This window comes from Motacilla alba, chromosome 24 (genome assembly GCF_015832195.1).
Source record: "Motacilla alba alba isolate MOTALB_02 chromosome 24, Motacilla_alba_V1.0_pri, whole genome shotgun sequence".
Taxonomy (NCBI): Eukaryota; Metazoa; Chordata; class Aves; order Passeriformes; family Motacillidae; genus Motacilla; species Motacilla alba.
The window spans coordinates 1,475,839-1,503,214 of NC_052039.1; the positions used below are offsets into that span (position 1 = coordinate 1,475,839).

At 49.3% G+C, this 27,376-nt stretch overlaps 1 protein-coding gene across 4 annotated transcripts in view; it reads left to right on the forward strand.

Annotated features, from left to right (window-relative positions):
• KIRREL3 (kirre like nephrin family adhesion molecule 3) overlaps positions 1 to 27,376 on the forward strand; it is a 368,481-nt gene that overhangs the window by 242,079 nt on the left and 99,026 nt on the right. For all 4 annotated transcript variants that reach the window (XM_038161414.1, XM_038161415.1, XM_038161416.1 and 1 more), the window contains 2 exons: positions 21,985 to 22,134; positions 26,011 to 26,160. In XM_038161414.1, coding sequence (XP_038017342.1) covers positions 21,985 to 22,134; positions 26,011 to 26,160 — 300 coding nt within the window. The remainder of the gene's footprint in view (positions 1 to 21,984; positions 22,135 to 26,010; positions 26,161 to 27,376) is intronic.

Genomic DNA, 27,376 nt, shown 5'->3' on the forward strand with positions numbered 1-27,376 from the left:
CATAGAACCATGGAGTCATACTGTGATTTGGGATGGAAGGAACCTTCAGGATCACCCAATTCCAGCCTCTGGAAGGTTGATTCTGACCAGCCCCTGCCTGCCTGCAGAGCTGGGCAGCTGCTCATGTTTCTGCTCATGTTCCCAGCTCTGGCTTCACATGGTGACCTGCGAGCAGCTCTGTTGGGGGGTTTGTCCTGAGCTTGAGGGTGTCTCCAGTCTGCACCAAGGTTTTGGTGCTGCCAGAAATGGGGAGAGACTTGTGTGTGTATATGAAAGCTGGGTTTATGGCTTGTAATTATCTCATACCCATCCTTAGAATAATTATAGCTCCTCCATTATTAATAACTGGAATTCTAGTCATTGTCATAGATCACAAAATGGAGAGGAAGCTCAACCCAGGGTTTGCATAATGTACCTTGGCCTAAATTGAATAATTGGTAAAATGGTGAAAATTGTTCGTTTTTTCCCCCATTCCTTCGTGCTGGAATTAGTGAGATATTAGTGCAATTAGCCAGTGCTTCCATTTGAGGCTGCAATCATTTGGTTTGTAATTTAGAATAAATGTAAAAGCCCACTTATGCTTCCAAACGGATTATTTGTCCTGTTTAAAAGTATCTAATGGGGTGGCTGTCATCTAAGCAAGATACATTTGACCCATTTCAATTTGTTTCCCTTTTAATCTGCTATCTGTTTTCCTGGATCTTTTTTTAATAAAAACATAAAGAAGAAGCGGGCAAGAGAGACCAAAGAGGGAGAGAATAGAGGCGTTATAGATCTGAAGTTTATCATAAGCCAAAGTAACTTGAAATCAAGGCTGTTAAACTGCAGAAAGCAATAAAAAGAAAACACTATTTGGAATCGTTTAAAGGGCCGAGTGCCTTGTCAATGAAAGGTTGCTCTATTTGACTGCTTCTTAATAGCTTCTCTGAGGCAATCTGCAGGTCCTGCAGGAGCAAGGGCTGCAGCTCCTTCTGCAGCAGCGCTGCTGCGGGGCAGAGCTGGGGTCCCTGGGGAGCTGGGCAGCAGTGCTGAGGTGGCGAAACACAACACCAAGGAGGACAAAGAGGAAAGGAGATGGATCTAAACACCAAGCTGGCTTAAAGTTTTAAAGCGTGTCACAAATATTGAAATCCTGGATAATGTGGTGGGCGCAGAGTGTGGATGCACTGCTGCTTGTAGAGCTGTGGGCAGATGTGTGCCCAGTTCAGTCAAAGAATCACAGAATCAGGGAATGGTTTATCTTGTAAGGAGCCTTAATGCCCATCTCATTGCACCCCTGCTGTGGTCAGGGACACCTTCCACTATCCCAGGGTGCCCCAAGCCCTGTCCAACCTGACCTTGGACACTGCCAGGGATCTAGGGGCAGCCACAGCTGCTCTGGGCACCCTGTGCCAGGGCCTGCCCACCCTCACAGGGAAAAATTCCTTCCCAATATCCCATCCATCCAGCCCTCTGGCAGTGGGAAGCCATTCCCTGTGTCCTGTCCCTCCATCCCTTGTCCCCAGTCCCTCTCCAGCTCTCCTGGAGCCCCTTCAGGCCCTGGAAGGGGCTCTGAGCTCTCCCTGGAGCCTTCTCCTCTCCAGGTGAGCACCCCCAGCTCTCCCAGCCTGATGCAGAGCAGAGGGGCTCCAGCCCTGCGGTATCTCCACGACCTCCTCTGGACTCACTCCAGCAGCTCCACATCCCTCTCGATGTCTCCCCCCTCATCATCCATCCCACCATACCCTTCCATTTCTCCAGTGGAGAACAGAGGGACTCACAATATTTTTTCTCCTGGAGCCTGTGCATCCTTTCTACAATGGTCTGATTTGCAGCTCCTGTCTCTGTCAGGCCCTGTGTTACTGCCTGGAGAGAAACCAGCTGGGCTCTGGGATGGAGTCCCTGCTCTTTTGGGAAAAAATGGCTTGTTCAGAGAAGCTGGCTGTGCCTCTGCTCCAAATGTCTCTCTGCTTGACCGCCTCTTCTGCTTCCTGCCATAGTTCAAACTGGGTTCAGTGAACCCTTCCTGCTAGGAAAACCTCTGATTAGAGCGTGGCACTGAGGCACAGTGGCATATTTGTGCCACCCATTAACAGCCCAGCAAGGCAGTTGCTGCCTCAGAATTACTTGGATTTATGGGAGCACTTAATCTGGATCTTGCAAGTGACTTTTACATCTGCAACAGCACAGGCTGAGCATGAATCTTCCTGAGCCTCAAGGATAAATAGGACCTAGTCCTCTTATCCCTGTAAAACGTGACCTTTCTCCTCTACCACATGCCAACAACATCAGTGCTGCTGTAGAAGGTCAAACTGCTCTTGGTTCTCTGTCCTGACAGTGGAAAGGGTCTGTCCTTTGGGAGCAGACCTGTGACGTGTCACTTGGTTTAGTTCAGTGTTGGCTCTGCTCAGCCAATACAGCAGAGCTCAACAGCGCAGAAAGAGTTCCAACTGCACCCCAGCATCTTCCCACAGCTTTGCCCTCTGGGCTTTGCACGGTCTGCACCCTGAAATGGGATGTCTGCCAAGCTTTGCTGCAAGCTGCAGGAACCCTGGCACAAAGGGGTGCAGTGGTGGGGCTCCATTATCAGCTGATCTCCAGGGATGGAGGATCTGTTATCAGCTGATGTCCAGGGATGGAGGCTCCGTTATCAGCTGATCTCCAGGGATGGAGGCTCCGTTATCAGCTGATCTCCAGGGATGGAGGCTCCGTTATCAGCTGATCTCCAGGCTCCCTGGGGGATGTGGGGAACTTTGCATTGCTCACTCTGCTGTCACTCCCAGTGAAGGTGCCACCCGCTCCGGGGCTCGCAGCTCTGTGATGGGGGTGCTCCCCTCACCCAGCGCTGTCACTCAGCAATTGATTAGGGCCGGCAGCTCCGGGTGAGCTGCATTGAACCTTTTGTTCTTTATCTGACAAAGGCATTGGGAAGGAAGAGGAGAGTGGATAGAGCCGCTCCCAAGGAGTTGTTAAGGATGCGTTGTTATCTCAGAGGTCTCATTGATATTTCCGTGATGCTTTGTGTGTCTGAGAGCTGAACAAGGCAGGGATGTAAGTGAAACCTGAGGAAAACCAGTGTAGGAGCTGCTTGTGTCTGGTGTCAGGGGGAAACCGTGCCTGGGTTGGGTCAGCTGGAAAAGTGGGTAAGGCAGGACCTCTGTGGCCATGAGCCAAGTCCTGGCTGGTGCAGCACGCACATTCCTGAGGACGCTGCCGAGGGAAGGATCCCGTGTTACCTGCTGTTTGTTCCCCCAACTCCCTGCTGCTCTCTGCTCCTTTGGAGAGGGGGAGCAGAGCTCCATCCATGATGTTCCAGTCATCTACAGCAGCTGTAGAGCAGCTGAACAACTCTGCTGGTCATAAATCTGATCAAAGCTCGGGAGCTTTACGGTAACAGTGTTGTTGTAGCAGTTAATGGTCGAAGGGTATCATTTTATCTATTGATTTGAGCAGCAGTCCCCTGTGGAAAGCTATTGCTGCGTGGTCCTAAATAAATGAATACAATCCTTCCTCACTCCCTGAGTAGCAGCATCAGACATTTCAGGAGCTGCTTCTCTCGCTGTTCAGCCTGCAGGTGTGTACAGGAGAACCTGGATCCTGTGGAATCTGTGCACTGCTCCTTTGCAGGGACTGCCTTTAGGGAGCCCACTAAAAACATTTCAGGAGTCTTAGGCTGGAGAGGGACTCTTCACAAGAGCATGTAGTGGTGGGACAAGAGGAAATGGCCTAAAGCTGAAGGAGGACAGGGTTAGATGGGATACTGGGAGGAAATTCTTCCCTGTGAGGGTGCTGAGACCTGGCACAGGTTTCCCAGAGAAGCTGTAGAAGCTGTGGCTGCCCCATCCCTGGAAGTGCTCCAGGCCAGGTTGGACAGGACTTGGAGCACCCTGGGATAGTGGAAGGTGTCCCTGTTTATGGCAGGGGGTGGAACAGGATGGGCTTTAAGGTCCCTCCCAAGCAAACCATTCTGGGATTCCATTATTTGTATACATGGATCAATATCTAGGGTGGGATATAGATTATTTCAGCCCCTTGAATTCCACTGCACTTGCCATGTCCCTTTAGTTCCTTTCTGGCACTGAAATGGGATGTGCACCTGAGGAATATGGCAAGTTGTTGGTAAAAGCAGCACCTGGAAGCAGGCAGAGATAAGGTTGTGGACCTCACCTTGCCACAGCTGCCTGGTTATCTTTTGTTGCTGTGGGCTTTGGGCCAGTTTATTTTTAATCAGGAGATAGGGACACATGAATGACAGGAGGTCCAGGGCCTCTGTCTGGAGATGGCAGCTCTGGCTTTCCCACCTCCACGCTGCTCCAGGCTGAGTTTCCCTGGGAGCTGTATCTGCTGGCAGTTTTCCCCTCTCTGCAGAGCTGCTGCTGCAGCCTGGGGTCTGTCATTTAGCTTTCCTCCCTCGTGTCCCTTGTGGGGACCCTGCCAGGGAGGCTGCTGGCAGCAGTGTGATCAGTGACCGCAGTCATGCAGCTGACACACAGTCATGGAACTGTTTAGATTGGAAAAGACCTCAAAGATCTGAGTCCAACCTATAACCCAGCCCTGCTAGGCCACCACTAAAGGATGTGGTGGCCTCCAGAGCAGAGCCTGGACAGGCAGATCTGGCTCTGCCATTGAGTCAGGTGCTGATGATGCTGTAAATGCCCGACACGGACATGATAGCCTGGCTATGTGGAAGTCTCCAGCTCTCAAGGTATCTGGAAGCCATTCCAGATACAAGAAAACAATCCAGATTTTGGTCAGAAAGAGGGTGAGATTGTGACAGCACACCTCTACCCAAGGCTGGAGAAAGGGAGAGCATAATTTCTGCAATTTTGGGGGGCACTTGTGGGGCACAGACACTGCAGTGCACACACAACTGCAAGGAGACACCAGGATTGTTCCTGCCTGCTCTGGATCCCCAACCTCCCTCTCCTGGAGGCAGCCACGTGCTTTCTGCAGGCAGAGATGGTTTCCTGATGCCCAGACTAGAGCAATGAGGCAGTACCAAGCTCTTGTCTCTTAGCATATCAATTAAAACCACTGCAGCCTTGTAAGTCCCACCCTGAGACACACTCAGGATTGACAAAGCCAGGTCTGCCATTGAAATGACTCTTGAACCAGCACAAGGAAATCTGCTGTGCAATTGTGAGCAGAAACTGGAGTGCTGGAGCACTTCCAGCCCAACAGGCTGTGGGTGGGAGCTAAGACTGGTGTGAAGATGAAGCCCTCTGGTGTTCTGGGCACTGGGGAGCCGGTGGCTTTGCAGTGCTTGGAAAAGGCTTAAATAACTCATTTGGAAGCTCCTTCCCCAGGGTTTCCCTTCATGCCACATAACACCATCCCTGCAGTCCCAACCCGCAGCATGAAGCTACTCTCTTACAGGAGGCAGCTCTATTTCACTGCTATAATGACAAAATGGGATGAAATTGTGTGTTTCAGGCCAGCAGAATGATCCTGCTTCCATTCCTCAGAGAAGTGAGATTGTGTTGGATTTGACTGAAAGACACTGCCAAGCACCCAGCAATGCACACAGCAGTGTTTGAGCTGACTTGGGTTTAAACCCTTCTAAAAATCCTTTCTTATCATAAGGAAATAGGGAAATCTGGTTGTGAAGTATCCAGCTGAATGCTGCAAGTCCTGCTTTTCTTGTATGCCCCAAGTTATTTGCTGTATCTGGCCAAACCCTCCCACCTGTGTTCACTCCGTGTGATTGAAGCCTTCAGGCTGAGGCTGATGAAGGTGGAAGGAGTGGGAATAGTCAAAAACCTGCAGGAGAGGCAGGGATCATGTGTGAAGGGGAGAGGAATCCCCCGGGCCAGGCAGCCAATGCAAGGATTATTTAGTACCCAAGGCTGCCACGATGAACCTTCAGAGGGCAAAGAACATCAGCCACAAACCTTCCCCGTTCCCTCCAGTGCAGCAGCAGTCTCAGAGTCAGTATTTCCCTTTTACACCCAGTATTTGCTCCCATGGGTATTTACTCCTCTATAAATGTATTAATGGAGCTAATCTTAAAGCATATCCAGAGATATAACTTGAGATGGTTTGTTTTTTTTTTTTTCCCTTTAACAAAGATGAAGCTTTTATATAGACGGGAAAAGAGAAGGGAAGTGAAATGTTCAGTGACTAATGATCCTCATCAATATGCATGAGAGTCAGTAGCATTCCGAGATTTAAAATAAAGGAAGAAAGAGAGAAAGGCATTGAGTCCTTTAGAAGCTAAATGAAATATTTAGGCTGACCTGGAGATAAGTGTGCTGGGTTGTTGTTGCCATCAGCTCAGACCAGTGTTCAATCCTGGAGCTTTCAAAGGGGGAGCTGAGCTGCCCGTGGATTTTTCTGGAGACAGGAAACGACTGGGTGGGCTCACCTTCAGCTGAGGGTCAAGTCCATGCTGGGCCAGGTGCTGTGGCACCTCCCAAACAGGGAGGGAACAATCTCTGCCCCAGAGCCTGCTCCCAGCCAGCCAGAGCCGGGCTATGGAATTGCATCCAGGGGTTTGTCCAAGCCAGGCTGGGATCAGGTCAGGTGAGTCCCAGCTCACACCAACCACCAAAGGGCTCCTGTCCCAGCCATTCCCTGTAGTGAGGCTGCTCTGTGGGACAGGGGACAGCCTGAAGTGGTGGCTTGGAGGGTGCAGTGGACATTGATGGATCTAAAGCAGCTGCAGGGCCCAACTGCCTGGTGAGAATATCCTTCCTCCAAGCTGCCAACAGCTGTAGATATTGGGGAGCTGATCTGTTGTTGTGGGAGGGGTCTCCTTATCTGTTGTGCTGTTTTTCTTCCTTCTTGCCCATTCCTGCCCCCCAAAAAGCATCCCAAGTGTACCTAACTTGGAGGTGAAGTTTTAAACCCCTCAAGATACTTGTAAATAGATGGGGGAAACTTAATCCTTCCCCATTTCAGTCTTTTGTCGGCTGTGAAAACTTCTGCAGAGAAATAGCTGAAATACAGGTTTGTGAGGCTGTAGCTCTGGATGTGGAGACAGAGAGAATACCAGGATTTAACTGCAGACAGAGCACTCTAGGCCTGGAAGAAAGGCTTCCCCCACCTTCTGCATGTCTCCTAAATCCTCTTCCTTTCTGCTTCTGCAAGTTGCCCTTGTCTCCCTCTGCTTCTGAGGCTGCTCCTTTTCATTTCAAGCCATCCCCTCCCTCCTCTGAGTGACAGCTGTCCCACCCCTGCCGAGGTCGTTTGCCCTTGAGACCATCTTTGATCTGTGCCCTGATAGAAGGGCCGAGTATTGACTTTGGCTGCAGCTTCATTAAGAGGCAGCCTCATTTGTCAACTTGTTTGTTTCCAGAGCTGCTTGGGAGGCGGCAGAGCTTGCATCCCCTCCGAGCCGAGCGCGGCCAGAGTCCGGAATTAACTCCCTTTTCAAGGGTTTCCATCAAGGGCATTGCAGGTGGCCCTGCACAGGTCTCTCCTCCTCATTAATCGATGTCACCGAGGTTTTAAGCAATGTTAGATCCAGTGGGAGTGTGGATGGGAGACCTGCCCAGGCTCTGGGGGCTGCAAGGACCTAGGGACAGGTGTGTTAGTTAATCCAAGGTGCTTCCAGCTGGAAAAGAGGTCTGAGCAAAGGGAAATCAGATCTGGGGGCTGGGAAATCAGATCTGGGCTCTTAGTGGTGGGATCCTTGCAGGGGGGTCTCTAGCTCTGGCTGTGTAAGGATTGTGAGTAATGAAGATGAATTTCTCTTGTCAGTTGTCATCAGGTAGCCTGTCTGCCAACAATGCCTCTGGTTCCCATCCAGGTGCTCAGGTGGGTGAAGTGAGTGAGCCTTCCTGCACTCCTGGTGGTCACTGAATAAAGTACTGACCAGTGTTTGCTTGTAGGGTTTGCCCTCTGCAGGGGTCACCTCCCTGCCCCACAGGTGCCCAGGGCAGGGACCTCAGCTGATGCCAGGTACAGAGATGCCAGTGATGGATGTGCCCCATAGGCTGGTCCTTGGAGGGTCTGGGGGAAACAATCTTGCCCTACAATCACATGAAACTGAAGCTCTAAACATTGGCACCCTCAGGGCAGTTCAGGGATTTGGAATGGCTTCACACAACAGCCCTGGGAAAGAGAGACTCATGGGTTTCAGAGAATCAAAGAATTACGGAATGTCTGGGTTGATAGGGGCCTTAAAGACCATCTTGTTCCAATCCCCTGCCATGAACAGGGACACCTTCCACTCTCCCAGGTTGCCCCAAGCTCTGTCCAGCCTGGCTTTCAACACATCCAGGGATCCAGGGGCAGCCACAGCTGCTCTGGGCACCCTGTGCCAGGGCCTGCCCACCCTCACAGGGAAAAATTCCTTCCCAATATCCCATCCAGCCCTGCCCTCTGGCAGTGGGAGCCATTCCCTGTGTCCTGTCCCTCCAGGTCCTAGTCCCCAGTCTCTTTCCAGCTCTCCTGGAGCCCCTTCAGGCCTGGAAGGGGCCCTGAGCTCTCCCTGGAGCCTTCTCCTCTCCAGGTGAGCACCCCCAGCTCTGCCAGCCTGGCTCCAGAGCAGAGGGGCTCCAGCCCTCAGAGCATCTCTATCACCTCCTCTGGCCTCACTGCAGTTGGTTTGTGTCCTTCCAATGATGAAGACCCCCAGCTGGAGGTGGGATCTCATTTGAGAACTCTTTCCCTCACCCTCTAGCCACACTGTCCCATTGCTCAGGGCCAGGGCAGAGGATGGAGCTTTGCTGCTGGGGGCAGATGCTGCAGCACAGGGCATTTCCAGACCTGTCTGACCCCGTGCAGGAGAAGCAGATGAAGACAAAAAGCCAAACTTCACTGGGGCCCAGTTTCCTGCAGACCCTAAAGTTTCACTGCCCTTGTGAGGAGGTGTCTAGTGAGGCTGTTTCCATATTCCTGGGGGATGCAGCAGCCTGAGCAGGAGGTGTGGGAGCACCAGCCCAGCCCATGTGAAGGAAAGCAGCTCAAACACCAGAAGTTCCACAGCTCAATTGTGCTGCAGGAGTTAAAGCTCTTTGAGTGCTGGGTACTTCCACACTCCTGACAGCACGGAGGGAGCTGAGGGAAAGATGTTCCTGGCTGTTGCCACGGGCATTTTGCTTCAGCAGGTCCCGAGGTGATCAGCAGCAGTAATTGTGCAGCTCCACGTGGGCTGCGATGGGACTGGCACCGCAGCAGCGCCGGGCCCTGCAGGGGGGAGCAGGAGCACAGCCAGGGAGAATTCTGACTGCGGTGGCAGGAATGGCCCAGGGATTCGACAGCAGGTTGTAAGAGGAGAGACTGGAGGAGGTAAATTTATATAGTCTGGAGGAGGCTCAAGGGGAGACACGACCAGAGTCTATAAATACACACAGAAATAGAAACCAAGGGAGGAAATTATTCAGAAGGAGAGAGGACAAGGAGCAGTGCCTGAAGCAAAGCAAGAAAAGTTTATTCTGGGTCTTGCATGGAGGGAGAACAACCTTCAGCACCCAGCAACTGGCTTGGATGAGGTCCCAGCACTCCTGCTCTGCTCCCCATCCCTCTGATGCCTCCCAAAGCTGGATGCCCCCCCTCCTGACACAGCTCCCCTGTTTTACAGTAGCCCCACCTCATTTCTTCCCTGCCAGCCATCTCACACGGGCGTCTGGCACCCAGCCACCCCAGCATGCCTTCGAAGGTTTAATAAAACAGATTGAGATGCACTTGGGCTTGTGGCTTGACAACTGGCTCCCCTTGGACAGGAACATTTGCCTTGCTGGGTGACAATGCTTTGAGTCCGTCGCCTTAGGCACTGTGGCTCATTGCTAGTCATCTCTCCAATGAATAATACACAGGCCTGGATATCTGTCTGCATACATCTTCCTTTTCTGTAGGATAATTTAATGTTATCATTGGGCCTCCTGCTTCAAAGATGAAGAGATTACTTCGAACCTGCAGCCTGCAACCACAGCCATTGGTTTCAAACGTCATTAAGTTTCATTATAACAAATAAACACTGCAATGACATTTATAAGTTACCAGAGAGCACAGAAACACAAATATGAAGCAGATAAACTGCATTTGATCCAAATAATTACTGCAGGCAATATCGAGCTTAGGCTGAGCTGGCAGGCGAGTGCTGGGTAATTTATAGGTGTCCGTAAGGCACTGTGGTGCACATTGCTCCTTAAAAATGATGATGATGGTTATGTGTCTCTCTCTAAGGCCTCAAACAGGTTATGTTCCTGCCGCCTTGAAGGCAGAGAGCTTTTCCTCAAGACAGAAATGTGCGTGGCACAGGCAACTGTTACTGTTTGGGGACTTTCCTCACACCATTCCTCAGGATTTCAGCCTGAGAATGGACTTGCATTTGAAATTTGCTCTGATTTAAGCTGCAAACCAGCCTTATTTGTTTGTTTGTTTGTTTTTCCTTAGGGATATTTATCCCCACTGCGGATAAGTTCTCAAGAGTGGGGAATCCTTGGGGAGAGATTCCCACTGATTTACTCCAAGGGAGTATAATTCTATACTTAGAGAATAATGCAATACTAGAAAACATTGACTTGGAAGGGATCTACAAGGATCACCAAGTCCAACTCCTGATTAATGATAATGAAGTTCCTTTCACTTTGACTCCTGGCTTTACACTACCAGCTCTGAACCCTGAGCAAGGGCTCCTGTACCAGCAAACCAGGTGGGAAAGCATTTCCCCCAGCTGTCCCCCAAGAACCTGAGTGAAAGGCCTTTGTTGCTGTGCTGGCTGTGTGAACTCTCCCAAAGCTCTGCCTCTGCTCTGGGGTGAGAGCACATCATCTCCTAAGTGACCCCAGCAGGGCTCGTCATTCCCGAGTCCTGCAGGCAGCGCCCAGGAGGGGGGTCAGACGCAACTGAGTTTATTGACAGCATCTCTCATTACCTGCTAATTAACTCAGCAGGCTGGAATGTGCTAATCTGCTCTTGGACCGGGGTTTTGCACCAGGCAGCCATTGACTCTGCAGCGGGGAGCATTGAGAAGGAGTTGGTGACAAAACAAACAGCAAAATCGGTGTTAAATAATCCGAGTCCCCTCCGAGCCTCCCTTCTCCTCCAGCAGGGAAGGGGACAAGCCACGGGGTCTGTCTGACAAGGCACAGCCCCTTCCCTGGGCCTTCTCCCAGGACTGCACCTGGGCTGACAAAGCAGTTGCAGGGCTGTAAATATGGACTGGATTCATGTTACCTCTCATTTTTCATGGTTCTTTGCTTTACTGGGTAAAACCCAGGTAAGAAGCAGCAGCTGGTTGTTGTCAGCAGTGGTGCAGGTCACTGGCTTCTTCTGTGATGGATAAATGAACTTTCTAGGTATTTCCTTGGCTCTGGGGATAGTGTAGCCAAGATTTTCATGCAGGGGAGCTTTTATTAAGCTTCCACATATAGACAGAGAAGTAAGTGAATTTTTAAGCACCTTCCTGGGATAACAAGATGGGCACGTGTGTGAAACATTTCCTCCTCAGAGATGATCTGCTCCCTGTCTGTTCATCTCAGCATCTCCAACCCCTCCTGCCTTCCCCCTGCCACTTTTTTTTTTGTGTGTTTGTATTGTATATACTTCACTTTAGGCTGTTTTTCAGAATAATTTGTTTTAATTTTAAATATGAATCTGGCATGTGTAAAAAAAATGCACATATTTACAATCACTTCCACTTGTAAAAATCCAAGCAAACAATAATTATAGCAGAAACCTGCTAATTCTCACTCCACTTCATCTTCAGAGCTGATAATTCACACAACATAACCCCGAGCAATCCCGCCCTGCTCTGGTAAACAGCAGGAGCTGGAGCGAGTCCGCAGCCTGCTCTGCAATATCCCAGAGCTCATCTGGCCAGGAGCTCCCCCAAAAGCCACCCAGGTGATGTTTCATGCAGACAGCAGCTTCCCAGTCTTCCAGGGAATAATAAGATTTATTCCTGCCTTCTCTTCCTTCCATCCATGAGCTTCAGTGCCACCAAGGTGTTTCTTGTTCAGGGAAGTATCTGGTAGGGGAATTTTCAATGGTGGCACTTCAACACCTGCAGAGATGGAAACACCCTGTAGAGAGACTCATTTAACCACTCCTTGGATGGATTCTCCAATCTATTCAATGTCTCACCACTCTGTAGCAAGACTAGTTAAAATTATTGTGAGAAGGAGCAGAATTTTCCGCTCATTTTAATATTATAGAATCCCAGAGAAGTTTGGGTTGGAGGACACCTTAAACATCGTCCAACCCCGCTTCCATATGCAGAGAATGTAACATTCAATATCTGCATTTTCTGTTCTGAGCTGCATCTTCATTCTGATTTCTCTCCATGCCTCATAGCGTGCGATAACAGATTTTGAAAAACGAGGATGGAAGTGAAACATGGTGCGACCCAAGGCAAGCTCTTTGCTCTAATTTTCCACCCCGTGAACTGCACAACTTCCAGTTGCCGCTCTTCCTGGGAGCAGAGCCAGACTTTGAAATCTCCAAATCGTTTGTGAAATGGATTATTCATCCTTCTCGTTTTCCTACAGACGAGTGTCCTCTGTGCCCTCTAACTCAAAGATGAGCTGAGATTTAAAGGACTCTATTTCAAAAGAGCAGCCCTGATCTGGGAACAAAGGGTGGGCAAAGGGGAGGCTCTTGGATTTACTGTAATCCAGGAAAGGGGGATCACCTGAGAGATTTCATAAGGTCACAAAGGATAAAATCCTTAAGGATTTTATCTGGGAGACCTGGTGCAGGCAGGCTGCTGCCCACTGATTTGCGCATCCACTGTTATTTTTAGAAGGTTCCTTTTTCTTCTCTGTGGATTCAGATGGGAGGTTTTAGGTCCCAGGAGCATCTGTGCAAAACTCCTGCAGCTGGGAACCTGCCACCTCCTTTCTGAGCTACAAATAGTTATCATCCAAAAAGCAGCTGGAGTTGCCACAGAGAGAGCTGCTGGCTGGAATTACCAGAGGAGGAGCATCCCCTGCTCTGTTCTCCCCCTCTGAGCCCATCAGCCTGGCCTGGGGAGCTGTGCCAGGACACTGCACCTTGACAGGAGAACAAATGGTGATTTCTTACTGTGCCACAGCTTCCTCAGGAGCGCTGGTAACAAAATATTTCTTGGAGTCATTGGCAGTGCTCAGTGGAGCCAGGCCTGCAGGTGGATCAATGGGAGGAAATCTATTCCCCTCTGCTCTTGTCTCTATGAGGGATTGGTGCTCAGCGCCTGCCCAGGGTTTCCAGTGCCTCTGGAACAGTGGCTGGTGCCACTGTCCCTGTTCCCAGCAAGGACAGGCATCACCCTGTGCCCTGAGCAGCCTCGGCACAGGCTCAGAGCTTACAGCTGCCCCTGGAGAGGGAGCCACGGCAGCCCAGGCACTGGGATGAGGTGCTGGCCCCAGCCCAGGGTGTGGGGAAGCTCTCACACCTCTGCCACAGCTTTAGTGACATCACCAGCTTTGCCTCTTGCCTCTTTGACCCTTCAGCTCCTCTGCCACACCCCTGCAACAGCTTGCCTGTTTTCCCCCTCCTCTTGTGCTGGCACTGGGTAAAACACCACCTAATCCAGTTTGCTGCCTCTACCTCCAACCCTGCAAAAGTCCTGTGTGCCCCAAAGCACGCATCCCAGCTCTGGCAGCTTGTCTAATAGGAGATAATGCTGCCTGCTCAGAGCTCGGGGTATCTGGGCAGCACGTGGGGCTGTGAGAGCAGAGCAGCCAGGAGCCACCCAGGGAGCCTGGAGCCATCCACAGAGCCTGGAGCCATCCATGGAGCCAGGAGCCATCCACGGAGCCTGGAGCCATCCACATAGCCAGGAGCTACCCAGGGAGCCTGGAGCCATCTATGGAGCCTGGAGGCATCTGTGTAGCCAGGAGCCATCCACGGAGCCTGGAGGGAGCCATCCATGGAGCCTGGAGCCAGGCACAGAGCCTGGAGCCATCCAGGGAGCCTGGAGCCATCCACAAAGCTAGGAGCCCTCCACAGAGCCAGGAGCCATCCAGGGAGCCTGGAGCCATACACGCAGCTGGAATATTCAGTGTGATCCAGTCCAGAAGGTCACTTGAATGCTGCTTTTTGGCGTCTTGATGCAGTACATTAGTTTGTTTCCTATCAGTGCAGCTCCCAGGAGCAGGCGTTTAATCTCACAAGAGGTAATTCTCCAGGCTGCTGCTGGGAAGAGTTTGCTAATAAATATCCCACGGTAAGGATACTCTTACACCTTTCCCAATTGGCAGCTAATAACAGAGCAGCCGATGACATTTCAGCCCTTTCTGCATGGCTGATCAAACTCCTCGCAGTGACTTTGAAAGCAGTGCTGGGATTTCATGTGGGTATCAAAGCCAGCGGAACACTCGATAGTTCAGATCTCTTGCCTCTGTGACTAATAGACAAAAAGATCTCTGAAAGGTTTAATATCTTACTCAAAATTTCCCTGTTTCCTGTTTGAAGCTACTTAGTGGACACAGTGGGATGTTGATGGCTCCTCTCAAAGCGGTGCCAGGAAAACATCTGACATCACTGCAGGATGAGCTCAGCCCAGCACGTGGGCTTGCTGAGAGCTGGTCAAGGCCAGGAGACAACGCATTCCCAAAGGCCAGGCAGGAGAGCAGAGCACTGCCTTTGCACCTTAAACTCTGCTCTGGCAGCTGGCATTAGGACCACAGGTTATTTAGTTTGAAAAATACTTAAGATCATCAAGTCCAACCCTCAACCAGCACCTCCAACATATTCATCACCAAGCCATGTCCCAGGTGCCACATCCACACGTCTTGTGAGCACCCCAGGTTCAGAGACCCCACCACTGCCCTGGACAGCCCCTTCCAATGCTTTGCAACCCTTTCTGTGAAGAACACTTTCCTAAATGCCCAACCTAAACCTCCCCTGCTGTGACTTGAGGCCATTTCCTTGTCCTGTCCTTTGTTCCCTGGGAGCAGAGTCTGGCCCCCACCTGGCTGCCCCCTCCAGTCAGGGAGCTGTGGAGAGGGAGAAGGTCCCCTCGAGCCTCCTTTCCTCCAGCCCCCCTCAGCCTGTCCTGGTGCTCCAGCCTCTTCCCCAGATTCGTTGCCCTACTTTTCATTGCTTTTCCTGGGCATCCCTTTGGGCTGCGGTTTCACCTCAGTGCATCCCACACCTTCCCCTGGGAGCTGCACAGGTGGCTGGGATCAATGGGGACCCCCAGGCTGTGCTTCCAGGGAAAGCCTCATCTCCCTGAGTGTTTGTGGGTGAGCAAGGCACGAGCTCAGCTCCTGCTTCCCTCCTGGAGCAGGGACACCTCTGCCAGGTCACACAGCCGGTCAGTGACCAGCACTGTGCCATACACCTGAGTCATCCCTTGACTGAAGGTGTTGTGCTTTGGTTTCTTTCAAGTTGAATAATTCAGCACTGAGGCCACGTGAGCCAGACTTATGCAGTCTCTCAAAAAAAGGCCAAACTGACATTTTTGTTCAAACAGATTTGATTTTATTTTCTCCCCAAGGAAGCCAAATTTAAAAAAACTGAAATCTTATGCAAGGGCTGAACTCAAGCTACCTCTCTTATTTGTGCAGTGAAGCCCAAGGAAGTGTCTGACATGGCTGTGGCCATCAACAGCAAGGGGCTGTCCTGTGGGGAGGCTGACCCTCATCCCCTCACTGAGGACAGCATCACTGGTGCCATCCCTCTGCTCCTGTCTGGGCAGCCACAGCTGTTTCTTTCTCTGCTGGTGTAAGAAAAGCTCATCTCTGTCCTTGTCTGGAGAAATCCTTGCCCCTGGGAAGACGTGGCTCCCTGTGCTCTGTACCCGGCCAGGCCTTGGGCTCCACCTCAGCGCAGGTCTGGGTGTTGTGTCCCACCAGGGAGGGAATGGGCTGCAGGCAGGTGATGAGCAGCTCTGCAGCCTGCACGGCTCTTCCCTGTGCTTCCCCATGACTGACAATTCCAGAGAGCTTTGTAAATAATGTAAAGCTTTTGTCTGCTTGCTCTTCCTCCTCATCTGAAAATCAATGCGAGCACATGTTCTGGGCACGATGGGCCCTGTGCAGGGGGCTCAGTGTCCTTGGCTCCAGGGAGGGGACCCAAAGGAGCACTGAGAACCAGCCTGTTTGTCACACAGCCACAGTATGAGCTGCGTGGGGTGATGCAGAGCCAGGCCCTGCTCTGCTGGGAAAGTGTGGGCACGGAGCCATCTCTTCCCAGCCCTCTCCCTGGCCAAGAGACAGCTCCATCTCCAGGTGTCATGCCACGAGAAACCAGCCCCAAGCTGGGCTGATTTTCCTGAAATCAGGTGTAATTCAGCCCCTGGGCTGAAATGCCCTGATTTCCATCGGGTGGGATCTGCTTGGTCTGAAGACAGCCCCTTCTGGGATGTTGTGTAGGATTAGGATGTCTCACAGCAGCCCCCTTGATCATCCTCCTACCACGCGTCGTGACGGCTCCAAGCTGAGGGAAGGATCAGCTCTTCCCACTGAGGGACAAGGAGGATGTCCCACCACTCCTAATCACCAGGCCTTTCATTTTAGAACAGTAATATTTTGACAAGGAGCTCATAGTCCTCCTTCTCCACTTCTGTGCTCTCCTCAACAAAAAGGACTAATTCTTTTCAGAGCACAATGGACATTCAAAGCTTCACTTACATAAAAGCAGCCACAATGTCTCCATTTCTAATGAGTCATTGTTCCCTCGGTGAGTCCCTCGCTTCCTACTACAATACTCACTCCTCTTGGGTAATGAAAATTTAACTTTCTGCTGCTCCCGGTTGCTGGTTTGGGCACAGGAGGCTGCAAGCTGAAATAATTCAGCCAGGAACTCATGCAAACAGATTTCAGTCTTTAGAGAGCTTTAAAAGCCTGTCACAGACTCTGGCTTCAGCGATGGAAGGGGCTTCAAGGTCCTGCTGCAGCACAGACCGTGGCAATGTCATTGTGTAGGTGCCTTCCTCTGTTTTCTGGGTTGTTAAACAGGATTTTTGGGCCTTCTCGCCATCCGTGGGCGTTGAGACATCTGAAAAGCAATGCCCTGGCACTGTTATTTCCCTTGGAAGTCACAAACAGAGGAGTCTCAGCCTTTGTTTGAAAGAACAAGGCGACATTACAGAGAAACACAGAGAAACAGGAGCCACAGGTGCAAAATCCATTAAGGAAATAGAAAGAGTTCTAAAGTGGCTCTCTCTTTTTCCCTCCTTTTTTCTTCCTTTAGCTTTTATGACACGCTTGTGACTTCACAAGAATCCAGCCTGGGGTTTTTGAAAGCAGGGTTAGTGTTCTTGCCTGCTTGCTCTTCACCGTGGTGCCTTTATTGTCCCCTTTTGTTCCTGCCCTTCAGGATTTCTGTGGCTTCAGAAGTGCCCCCCATGGAGAGACTCCTTGAGGAAGGTAGGAGCTAGGGGGCCAGCAAGGGGGTCCTGCTGGTGTCTGGCAGCTCTTCAGGGAGAGGGGCAAAGCAGCAAGCAGGAGGAGATGGAAAGGTTCTGGGATCAAGAGCTCCTCTGGTCACAGCAGGTGACCTGTGGTGACAGCACACGTCCAGCTGCAGGGCAGCTCCAGAGTGCAGGTGGGACACTGGGCTTGTGCTGGACCCTGGCCAAATGGCATCGTTAGCATCTCATTTCCATAGCTGCTTGCTTTTAAAACAAAACCAAAACATTCAACAATGAATTCAGAGCTCTGAGCTTTGCTTCTGCTTGGAGCATCTCTGTGCTGGATGGGCAGATCCTCACGCAGATACTCTCAGGGGCAGGGTCAGTGCCCAGTGACTCCCTGTGAAGTTCCCAGGAAGCCAGGCATCAACTGAGTCATTTCTTTCAAAATATTCCAAGTCTTCACACTTGAGGGAAGATGGGATGTGGAAGTAAAACAGGGCTACACTTGGGTTGGGGGCACATGGACATGTTGTTGCATCTCCCCGCTTTGCTAAGCAGCACTTCCCAAATCCAGATTTGGGGATGCTTTGTGCACCAGGAGGTGACAAGGAGATGGGTGATGAGGGTGCCATGCCTGGACTCTTGTTGGGCTCATGTGGTGAGCTGTATCTGCCTCTGGGTCCCAGCACAGGGAGGATCTGGAACCAACTGGAGCAAGTCCAGAGCAGCCCATTGAGATGCTGCAGGGCTGGAGCCAGGCTGGGAGAGCTGGGGGTGCTCACCTGGAGAGGAGAAGGCTCCAGGGAGAGCTCAGAGCCCCTGCCAGGGCCTGAAGGAGATCCAGGAGAGCTGCAGAGGGACTGGGGACAAGGGATGGAGGGACAGGACACAGGGAAAGGCTCCCACTGCCAGAGGGCAGGGATGGATGGGATATTGGGAAAATTGTTGCCTGGGAGGGTGGGCAGGCCCTGGCACAGGGTGCCCAGAGCAGCTGGGGCTGCCCCTGGATCCCTGGCAGTGTCCACAGCCAGGCTGGATGGGGCTTGGAGCAGCCTGGGACAGTGGAGGGTGTCCCTGCCATGGCAGGACGAGGAACTGGATGGGCTTTTAAGTTCCCTTCCAACCCAAACAATTCCATGATTCTCTGATGAGCTCCTATTCTGCAGAGATTTGGATTAACCAGTATTTATGGCTGAAACTCTGTATAGTGGAAGGGGAGAAGCTGGGGAGCTCCTGCTTGCTCAACAGGTTGGAGTCAAACCTCCTGCTTTGAAACCAAAGCATCATTTTGTAATTCCATTTTAAACATTCCTGGAAAAATACCCAACTGACATCTTTCAGCCCATTTTCTTGTAGCTGAAAACGCTCAGCCTGCATTTGTAAATCACCCTTTCCCAATCTCCCCATTTTCAGTTATTTTCTGTCAAGTATCTTATCTCCCTTAAAACTTTTCTGCAAATTACTTGTTCCTTTGACATTAAGACATAAGCTGTAACGTGGGCAGGCCTCTGATCTTCCAAACCCAGTTAAACCCAGTAATCAGACTTTAAGCTGATTTAAAAGTGAGTTGAGCTCTGTCTTCAGTACTTTTTTCTTTTTTTTTATCTGAGATTTAGGGAGAGATGATCCTGCTGAGGAGCAGGGACTGGGCCAGGTAATGCTCTTAAGGTCCTTACACCCATCTTTCCTCTCCTGTGACTGAGTCTGAGCTGTTTCTAGCTGAAATGGAGCCTTGGGTGAATAAAAAATGGGTTTAAGTGACAATTCTTCACACTGAACAAACACAGGGAAGGAAAATACAGGAGACATATGCCATGTTTCTGCTCTGATTTTCCATGGCCATCAGCTCATCTTTAAAACAAATCAAGAAATAAGAGAAAAAGGAAAAATAAAACATAAAAAGAGCTTCATTTCCAGCAGCAATTACCAAATGAAGCCTGTGCTTAATGGGCATTTGCAGAGGGCAGAGACACCACTTTGTGCCTCTGCGTTCTCATTAGAGCTCGTGCAGCTCCCAGCTGACAACCTGATAATTCTCACTGATAAAACAAATCTTTTTGGGTTATTGCTGCCTTCTTGAGCTGTCCCTGCTCGCCCAGCTCTGCCTTGAGAATTGTCAGGATTACAGAGTGAGCTGTGAAAACCCAGTTAGTGGGTGGAAAGTATATATTAAAATAAAACAACAAAACAACAAAGCAAAACACCCACTTTTTCTGCTTTCTGACTTTTCTCTCTCATCCCATTTTCCCTGCTATCCTAGGAGTGTTTGTCCTTTAGGAATCCAAAACCAAAAAATACAGAGCTGACTCATATTCCCTTTGAAATCAAATATTTAAATCTCAGCACAAGGGTTTGTGTCAGAGGCCACCATGACTTCCAGTGAGTGCCTCCCAGCAGGAAAAACTGCAATCTCCTCTGGAATTAACCTGCCCTGTCGTGCAGGCAGCAGCATGCCAAGAGCCACCACTTCTCTTCTAGAGTATCTGGGGTGAAAATCAGAGTTCCTTGGAGATATGTGGGTGCTGGGAGACCTGGGATCTCCGAAATACTCACAAATAAAGTGCCCAAGGTGCTCCTGGAGATCTGCAAAAATTTCAGCTGGGCTTTTTACCTTTCTGTAATGTAAAGCATCCGGAATTTCGAAAGGACAGCTCTGCTTTCCCCTGTGCTCCTTTAGGTGGCTAAGAGCGAGCTGAAGCTATAATAAATTAAATTGAAATATAAGCACTCGTGGGGGCACACGTTGGTTCAACAGCGTGAGCTGGAAAATGATGGAGCTTTGGAGCCTTGCCCTGTAGGAAAGGCCCTGCAGCTCATCTGGAAACAAGTTCAGATGCAAGAACTTGTGTCACACTTAACCTTGGTTCTGGATTAATCATCAGTCAATGATTAAATGGAGTCAGTGTAAATTAGGATTGAATTGATTTGGGGTGGATCACATGGAGACTGTCCCGCTTTGACAAATTGGTTTTAAAGAGGAATTTTTTTCCTCCAGCCCAGTCCCCTTCCATGGACTGAGCAGACACTCACTGGAGGGCACAGGCTCTGAATTCCTGCCTCATGCAGGACCATAATTCCAACCCAGAGAGGCTCCTGGTCCTACAAGCCCCACAGGTAACTCAGTGAGGGGCAATTCAGTGCTTCTGCCTTCCCCCCAACACCTCTCTTTTCCAGATCATCTCCTGAATCCAGAATCAGAGCAAGACTAAGTGGGGGCAGAGCAATTGGGAAGCTTGACAACCAACTCACACAAAAGACTGTACTCACAGGAGCCCAGATATCAGCAGATCTGCCTGAAATGGCCCCACATTTAGGATCTTCCAGCTTCAGACTGTGGCTCTGCTGGGAGATTTTGGGGTTGTCCCATGCACTCATTATGGAAAAAAAAAAAAAAGTATTTAACACTTTGAATCCCTGGAACACTTTGAATCCCTGGAACACTTTGAATCCCTGGAATATCCAAGGCTAGGTTGGATGTGGCTTGGAGCACCCTGGCATGGTGGAAGGTGTCCCTGCCCCTGGCAGGGGGTGGAATGAGATGGTCTTTAAGATCCCTCCCAACCCAAACCCCTCTGGGATTCTCTGATTCTCTGAATAATTTTCAATCATGGCAAAGCCAAGAGAGACTGAAAATAAAACTTAATGCTGAGTAAACTCTGCTGTGGAAGAGGTTAGAGTGACTCGAGTGCTTCCTATGGAAAATGAGAAGTGCCATGTCACACCTGAGGTGTGAGACATCCCGCGATGGCAGGAGATGACCCGGGGCTGGGATTTGTTACTGCAGCATTGCAGGTAGGGAAGGATGAGGAGAGATTTGTCAATGCAGCTTCAAGAAAGGCAGTGCTGAGGCAGAGCCGGGCTTTTCTTTCCCCTCCAGATGTGTGGGAAGCTCCCAGCAAATGCCAGGAGGTGACACCTGGGGAGGGAGCAGAACAGCAGCAGTTGGTTGTTTCCCTGCATGTTTTATAGCAGGTTGTTTCCTTGCACATCCTGATTTCAAAGAGCACACGAGGTGGGAGCAAGGCCCAGAAACAGGAGATCAACATCCTCTTTTATTATGTGTAATATAAAATATTGCTGCTGCTGAACATCCTGCTGCTTCTCTGTCTGTGATCATTGTGGCTCAAACACTACCACCACAATTTGGAATAAAACTGTTACAGGAAATGCTGGTGCCTCTTGGTTGGAGCTTTTTTCCCCCCGGGGAGCAAAAATATTGCAAATATTTGTCTGTCACAACGTGCTGTATCCACCTCTGGGTCCTCAGCGCAGGAAATATTTGGAGCTTCTGGAATGAGTCCAAAGGAGGCCACAGAGATGCTCCAGGACTGGAGCCCCTCTGCTCTGGAGCCAGGCTGGAGAGCTGGGGGTGCTCACCTGGAGAGGAGAAGGCTCCAGGGAGAGCTCAGAGCCCCTGCCAGGGCCTGAAGGGGCTCCAGAAGAGCTGGAGAGGGACTGGGGACAAGGGATGGAGGGACAGGACACAGGGAATGGCTTCCCGGCTTCCCACTGCCAGAGGGCAGGGCTGGATGGGATATTGGGAAGGAATTTTTCCCTGTGAACAGGATGAGCTTTAAGGTCCCTTCCAACCCATTCTATCATTCTGTAGGGCAATCAGGTAATTAAGCAAACACGTAATTAAGAGCCGCCGAGATCAGTCTCCCATTTGTGCTGTGCCAGGAGCGTGCTGGCCTGCTGCATCCCAAGGAACTGCGTGGGGTTGGAAGCCGCTGCAGAGCTGACAGTGTCCCGTTCCTCTCTTGTTCCCCGTGCAGGCCAGGCGTCCTCGTTCACGCAGCAGCCGCAGGACCAGGTGGTGATCGCGGGGCAGCCGGTGACGCTGCTCTGCGCCATCCCCGAGTACAATGGCATCGTGCTCTGGATCAAGGACGGGCTGGCCCTCGGCGTCGGACGCGACCTCTCAAGTAAGTGCAGACACCAGCTGTCAGAACCCCAGCTACTGAGCATTGCAAGCTTGCTGGACTGGCAAACACTAACCCCCAAGAAAACACTACATTTAACCATAAACCTGTAAAAAAACCTTCTAAACAGTAAGTCGGGACACCACCTGCTCGAACTCTAGTTACTAAGAATTTTAAACTTTCTGTACTGACAAACACCCCCAAGAAAACACTACATTTAACTTAAAACCGTAAAAAACCCTTCCAAAACTAAATAATAAAACAAAACTTGTCGGAATCCAGAACATCCCTCTGGGTGTCCTGGATGGCCAGAGCCGCTGGCAGGGGGCTCTGAGACCCTGGCATGCAGCCAAAGACACACGTGGGGTTTTGATCTTAGCCCGTGGAGCAAATCACCAACTCTGCATGAAGAATTACAAGCCACACACACAAGTTAGATAGCATAGTAGAGATAATCACGAAGTGAAAGGAAGGATTTCTGAGTGCTGTACAGGGGGGTTTTAAGCCTTGTACGCAGGGGTCCAAGTTTTGTACATGGGGGTCAGGGGTTCTAAGATGGAGGGATTTGGGTGTGCCCTGTCCTCTTTCTTTCTCCTTCCTCACCTCCATGTCTTTGGTGATGTTGGCACTCACAGATTGGTTTAGAGTAGAAAGTCACCATTCAATATAGATAGTAGGCATTGGGGAAAAGGTATAAACATGTAACATGTAATGTGTGATATAAAAGATGGCAGCAGCCCCTGGGAGGGCAGAGTGCCTTTGTCTGAGCTGCTGAACGGGCCACAGCAGCTCAGGAGAAGAATCTTTTAGATAAACAACAATAAACAACCTTGAGAACAGACAACAGAAGACTACTGAGTCTTTCTTTGAAGGCACGGGTTGGAGAAGGGACTTTTCCATCTTTTGGGGTCACCCACAATCCGGGGTGAAACCCCACATCTGGCATCCCTGGGTGGGCAGAAAACCCGACAAAAACTGACGTGTGTATAGTTTAAATAAAAGTGTATAATATCACATAATAAAAACCTTAAAATTTAAAATTTTAAAATATTACTATATTTCTATATAGATAAAACAAAATTTTATAGATAAAATATACATAATTATATATATCATATTGTTTATATGTAAATATATATTATATGTAATATTTAATATAAATTCTATCTATCATTTTTATATATAACAAAATAGAAGTTTTAAAACAAAAACTAATCCTTCTTCTTCACCTTCTTCCTCATAAGTTTAAATAATATTATATAATTAATTAAAATTTTAAATAATAATTAAATAAATTAATATCAAAAATTAAATAAATAAAACAATAATAAAAATTAAAATAACAATATTAAATATTAATAAAATAAATATTAAAGTTAAATAAATTACAAATCTATAATTAAAATTATAAATTTTAAATATAAATAAAACAAGTCACAAATAATTAGTTATTAACTTAAAAATAAAAAAGTATTTCAGTGTAATTTCTTAATTAAACAATTTATCCTTACAAAACCTTATAAATAAAATACAGCTCCATTTTTAACATTCTAAAATAAAATACTAAAAAAACTCACAATTTATAAAACTGTAATATAAATAAAAACTAATAAACATCTAAATCCAAACAAAAAATACCATCTCACACATTTAATCCCAATTTTAACAGAAAAAAAACCAAAGAAAACCAAAAAATCCACTACCACCCTCCATAAACAAGGAAAGCAGGAGCTCTCCTCGCCCAACATTTATTTGGGGAATAATGTTTTCATTTCAACTCCATTTCACCTTCTAGTCCACCCAAACATAGGCACCGATGCTTGGAATAAACCAAAATCTGTTTCACTCTGACCTGAAACAAATCTGCTGGCTCCCACAGATGTCTCCTGACCCTTTGGAAAGGCCTGGTTTGATTTCCTTGGAAACTAAGGTCACCCTTCTAAAATGTGGGGTGAAATGTTTTATAAATGTTAAAAGTGCCCGGTTTTATTTTCTCAAAAATTAAAAGAACCATCAAATATCCTGAGTTTGAAGGGACCCACAAGCCTCTGTTTGCTTTGGACAAGTGTTTGTGGCTTCCTCGAGCTTTGGTTTTGGCAAATAATAGTTCGGTGAGCAAATTGCTCAGGAGTCACATTCCTTAATCCCACACCCACACTGTGATCGAGGGTTAATTGCAGCTGGTGAAGACAAGTGCAATACTGGGAAAGTTTAGAGTTTATTCTGTATATTTTGCTGGAAAACACTAATTTGGAACTGAAATATTTCCTGTGAATAAGAAGAGTGTTTGCTGGAAACGGCCTGGGAGCTCTTCAGGAGCTGCAGTGTCCCCCAGGCTCTGCAGAGTGAGTACACATGTGACACCGCTCAGCTCCCGGTGACCTGGGAGAGTTTTCCCCAAGGCAAGAAGCAGCATTGAGAAACCAGGGAAGGCTCCATGCTTTTTGGTCTCCAGGGACCCTGCTCTTCCCTAAAGTGCAGTGCCTGCTTCTTCTTTCCCCTCAATTTTTTATTAATACATATAATTGCTCATTTACAGCCGTGCCCGAGTGAGCAGCCCCATCTTCGCCTGTTTTTCAAAGCTCTCAGCCACGATTTTTGCATCTATTAGAGAGCTGAGCTTCCCATGCAAGACCTTGCAACACGACTGAGTAACAAGAGCTCCAGTGAAGTAGGGAGCTGATGTGAATGACTTCCACAATTAACAGAGCCGGGGCTGCTGGAAGCCACAGGAGCTGCCAGCTCGCGTGATACCAGCTCAGCCAGTGTCTAATTAGCACAACACAAACAAACCCATCATTTGTACTCCTCGCGGTTCAGGAGAGCAAATCCTGCTGTCGATAACTCGAGAAACAACAGAAGCACAAGTGTGTGCCAGTGCTGTGTTACACAGGGCATCGGGCACAGGAGGCACCTTTCCTGCCGTGTGTCCATCCCACGTGTCCAGCCAGGCTGACCAGGGCTGCTGGTGCCCCCAGACCCCTGCCCAAGCTTTACACAGAGCTAATCATGGTTGCACTCCAGGGTGTCACCTCAGCTGACTTCAGGAACTGAGGATATTCCATGATGGGCTGCAGAGGAGCAGGAGGTGGTAGGTTTCCTGGTGGTAGGGCTCACCCCTTTTTCTTGCCCAGGGCAGTTGTGAATGCCCAGCCCTGGAAGGGTTCAGGCTGGAGAAGGCATTGAACAACCTGATCTAGTGGGAGGTGTCACTACCCATGGCAGGGAGACTTTGGTCCTGATGATCTTTAAGGTCAAAACCAAACCTTCCAACACTTAACATTCTATGATCCCATGATTCCTTGGGAATTCAGTTAATGCTCCTTCATCAGCATTTCTTTTTTGAACCTGTAGAGCAAAACATGCAGTCTCTTTCCTGGATTTGGCAGGTTCTTTCTTTCTCTCTCTCTCTCTCTCTTTGAGCTGCCTGCCTAGGAGGGGAGGAAGCTGCCTGGATCCTGGGAATTGCTGTGAGGTGTTGGGGCTCTGGACCCATGCTCTGCCCTCCTCATCCCTGGACTCCAGCTTATGGTACCATATGTTGCAGTTGAGACAGGCACAATACACAGAGTATCAACATACAATTTCAGAAAGCTTCAACCCATACACAGTAACAGCACATCACCTCAGGCTTCAAGCATTGGCCCTTCTTGTTTTTTAGCCCAACCTTTTATACCCCTCCTGTTCATGCCTTACACCTGTGTGCCCTCTGTTCCCTTTGGGGTTGGTCAGCACACCTGGGCACTCCATGGCTCACTGCTGTCAGTGCTGCTCACAGCTGTACCATGGGGGATGAGGCTGGGCCACAGCCCCATCCCAATTACCTCAAACCGTGTGCCTACACCAGCTGCCTCCTGACCCGTGCTTTGCCTTGGGCAGGTTACCCGCGCTATCTGGTCGTAGGAGACCATCTGTCAGGTCAGCACCACCTGAAAATCCTGCGAGCTGACCTCCAGGATGACGCCGTGTACGAGTGCCAGGCCATCCAAGCCGCCATCCGATCCAGACCTGCCCGGCTGACTGTCCTCGGTGAGTCCTGGCTCCTCACACCTTCAGCATGTTTGTTGGGGTTTCACTGCCTTCATGGTCACACTGAGTAGATTTTGACAAAATATTTTGCTGCTGGATCAAGAGGGCTGGGAATTAATCCATGGTGAGAGCAGTGGGGGAGCAGCTCAGTCCTGAGAACAGGATCAAAGGAAGCTGCTTGGGGAGTGAAGCAGCTCTGGGGTGGAGTATGACAGTTCTAGGAGTAACACAGCCACCAAGTGTTTGGCACTTCAGCTTTATGGATTTATGTCCCAATTCAAGAGAGTCTGTCCTTAAATTTAAGGATATGAAGAGTGTCAGTGTCATCACTTATGCGTTACCCTGCCTACAGGACCAGGACAACTCCACCCCCTGAGGAAAGACTGGTTTCATACGATGCAGTATTTTTAAACTATATACATACTAATATTTTATCACCCTGTGTTTCTCAGTAATTCATCTTTCCCATGAGTAGCATAGGAGGATATTGCCTGGGATTGCAAACTGGAAGTGGCTCCCAAAATCCCCAAAATCATGTAGAGGACTTTTTTTTTGTGGGAGGTAGGTGGGGAGCACTGGCAGAGCTGGAGGGCTCTGTTGGCCATCTGGCAGAGCAGGAGGGAGGCTCTCCCCACAGGAGTGCTGGGAAAAGGCAGGCACGTCAGCGAGGCTTCCCGGCATGGACGTGGCTTCAGAGAAGTTAAAATGGTATTTTTCTTAAGCAGCTTGGACAAAACCCAGTCTGTATTGCTGCTCCCAGATTCATCCTGATTATTCAACCCTCAAAGTGAAACCATTTGCATATTTAAGTTTGTTTAAATTGAAGATTGGACTTCTTCTTTCCTTGTTGTTTTTATTCCTGGTTAGTTTCTAGGGAGAAAAAAAAAAAAAAAAACATTTTAAAAAGATCCAAATCAAGAACTTCTGTGCTTTTAGTCAGATCAACACTGATTAGTTTTAAGGAGCCAAAAGTAAATTAAGGTACCAGCTGTGGTTGAAGGTGAACCTCACTGGAGTCTGCACTACGAAAATGAGTTCCAATTCCTCGTTTGCAATTTCCCCTGCATTTGTTTTCCTCCTTCCACAACCCTACAACTCCCAAACTTTCACAGCTGCCATCCCTTCCCTCCCTGACCCTGATGATAATGATGATTTTCCTTTGATTCCTTCTTCTTCTTCTTAATCAACCTTTGGCAGCAGCTCAGAGCTCTGACAT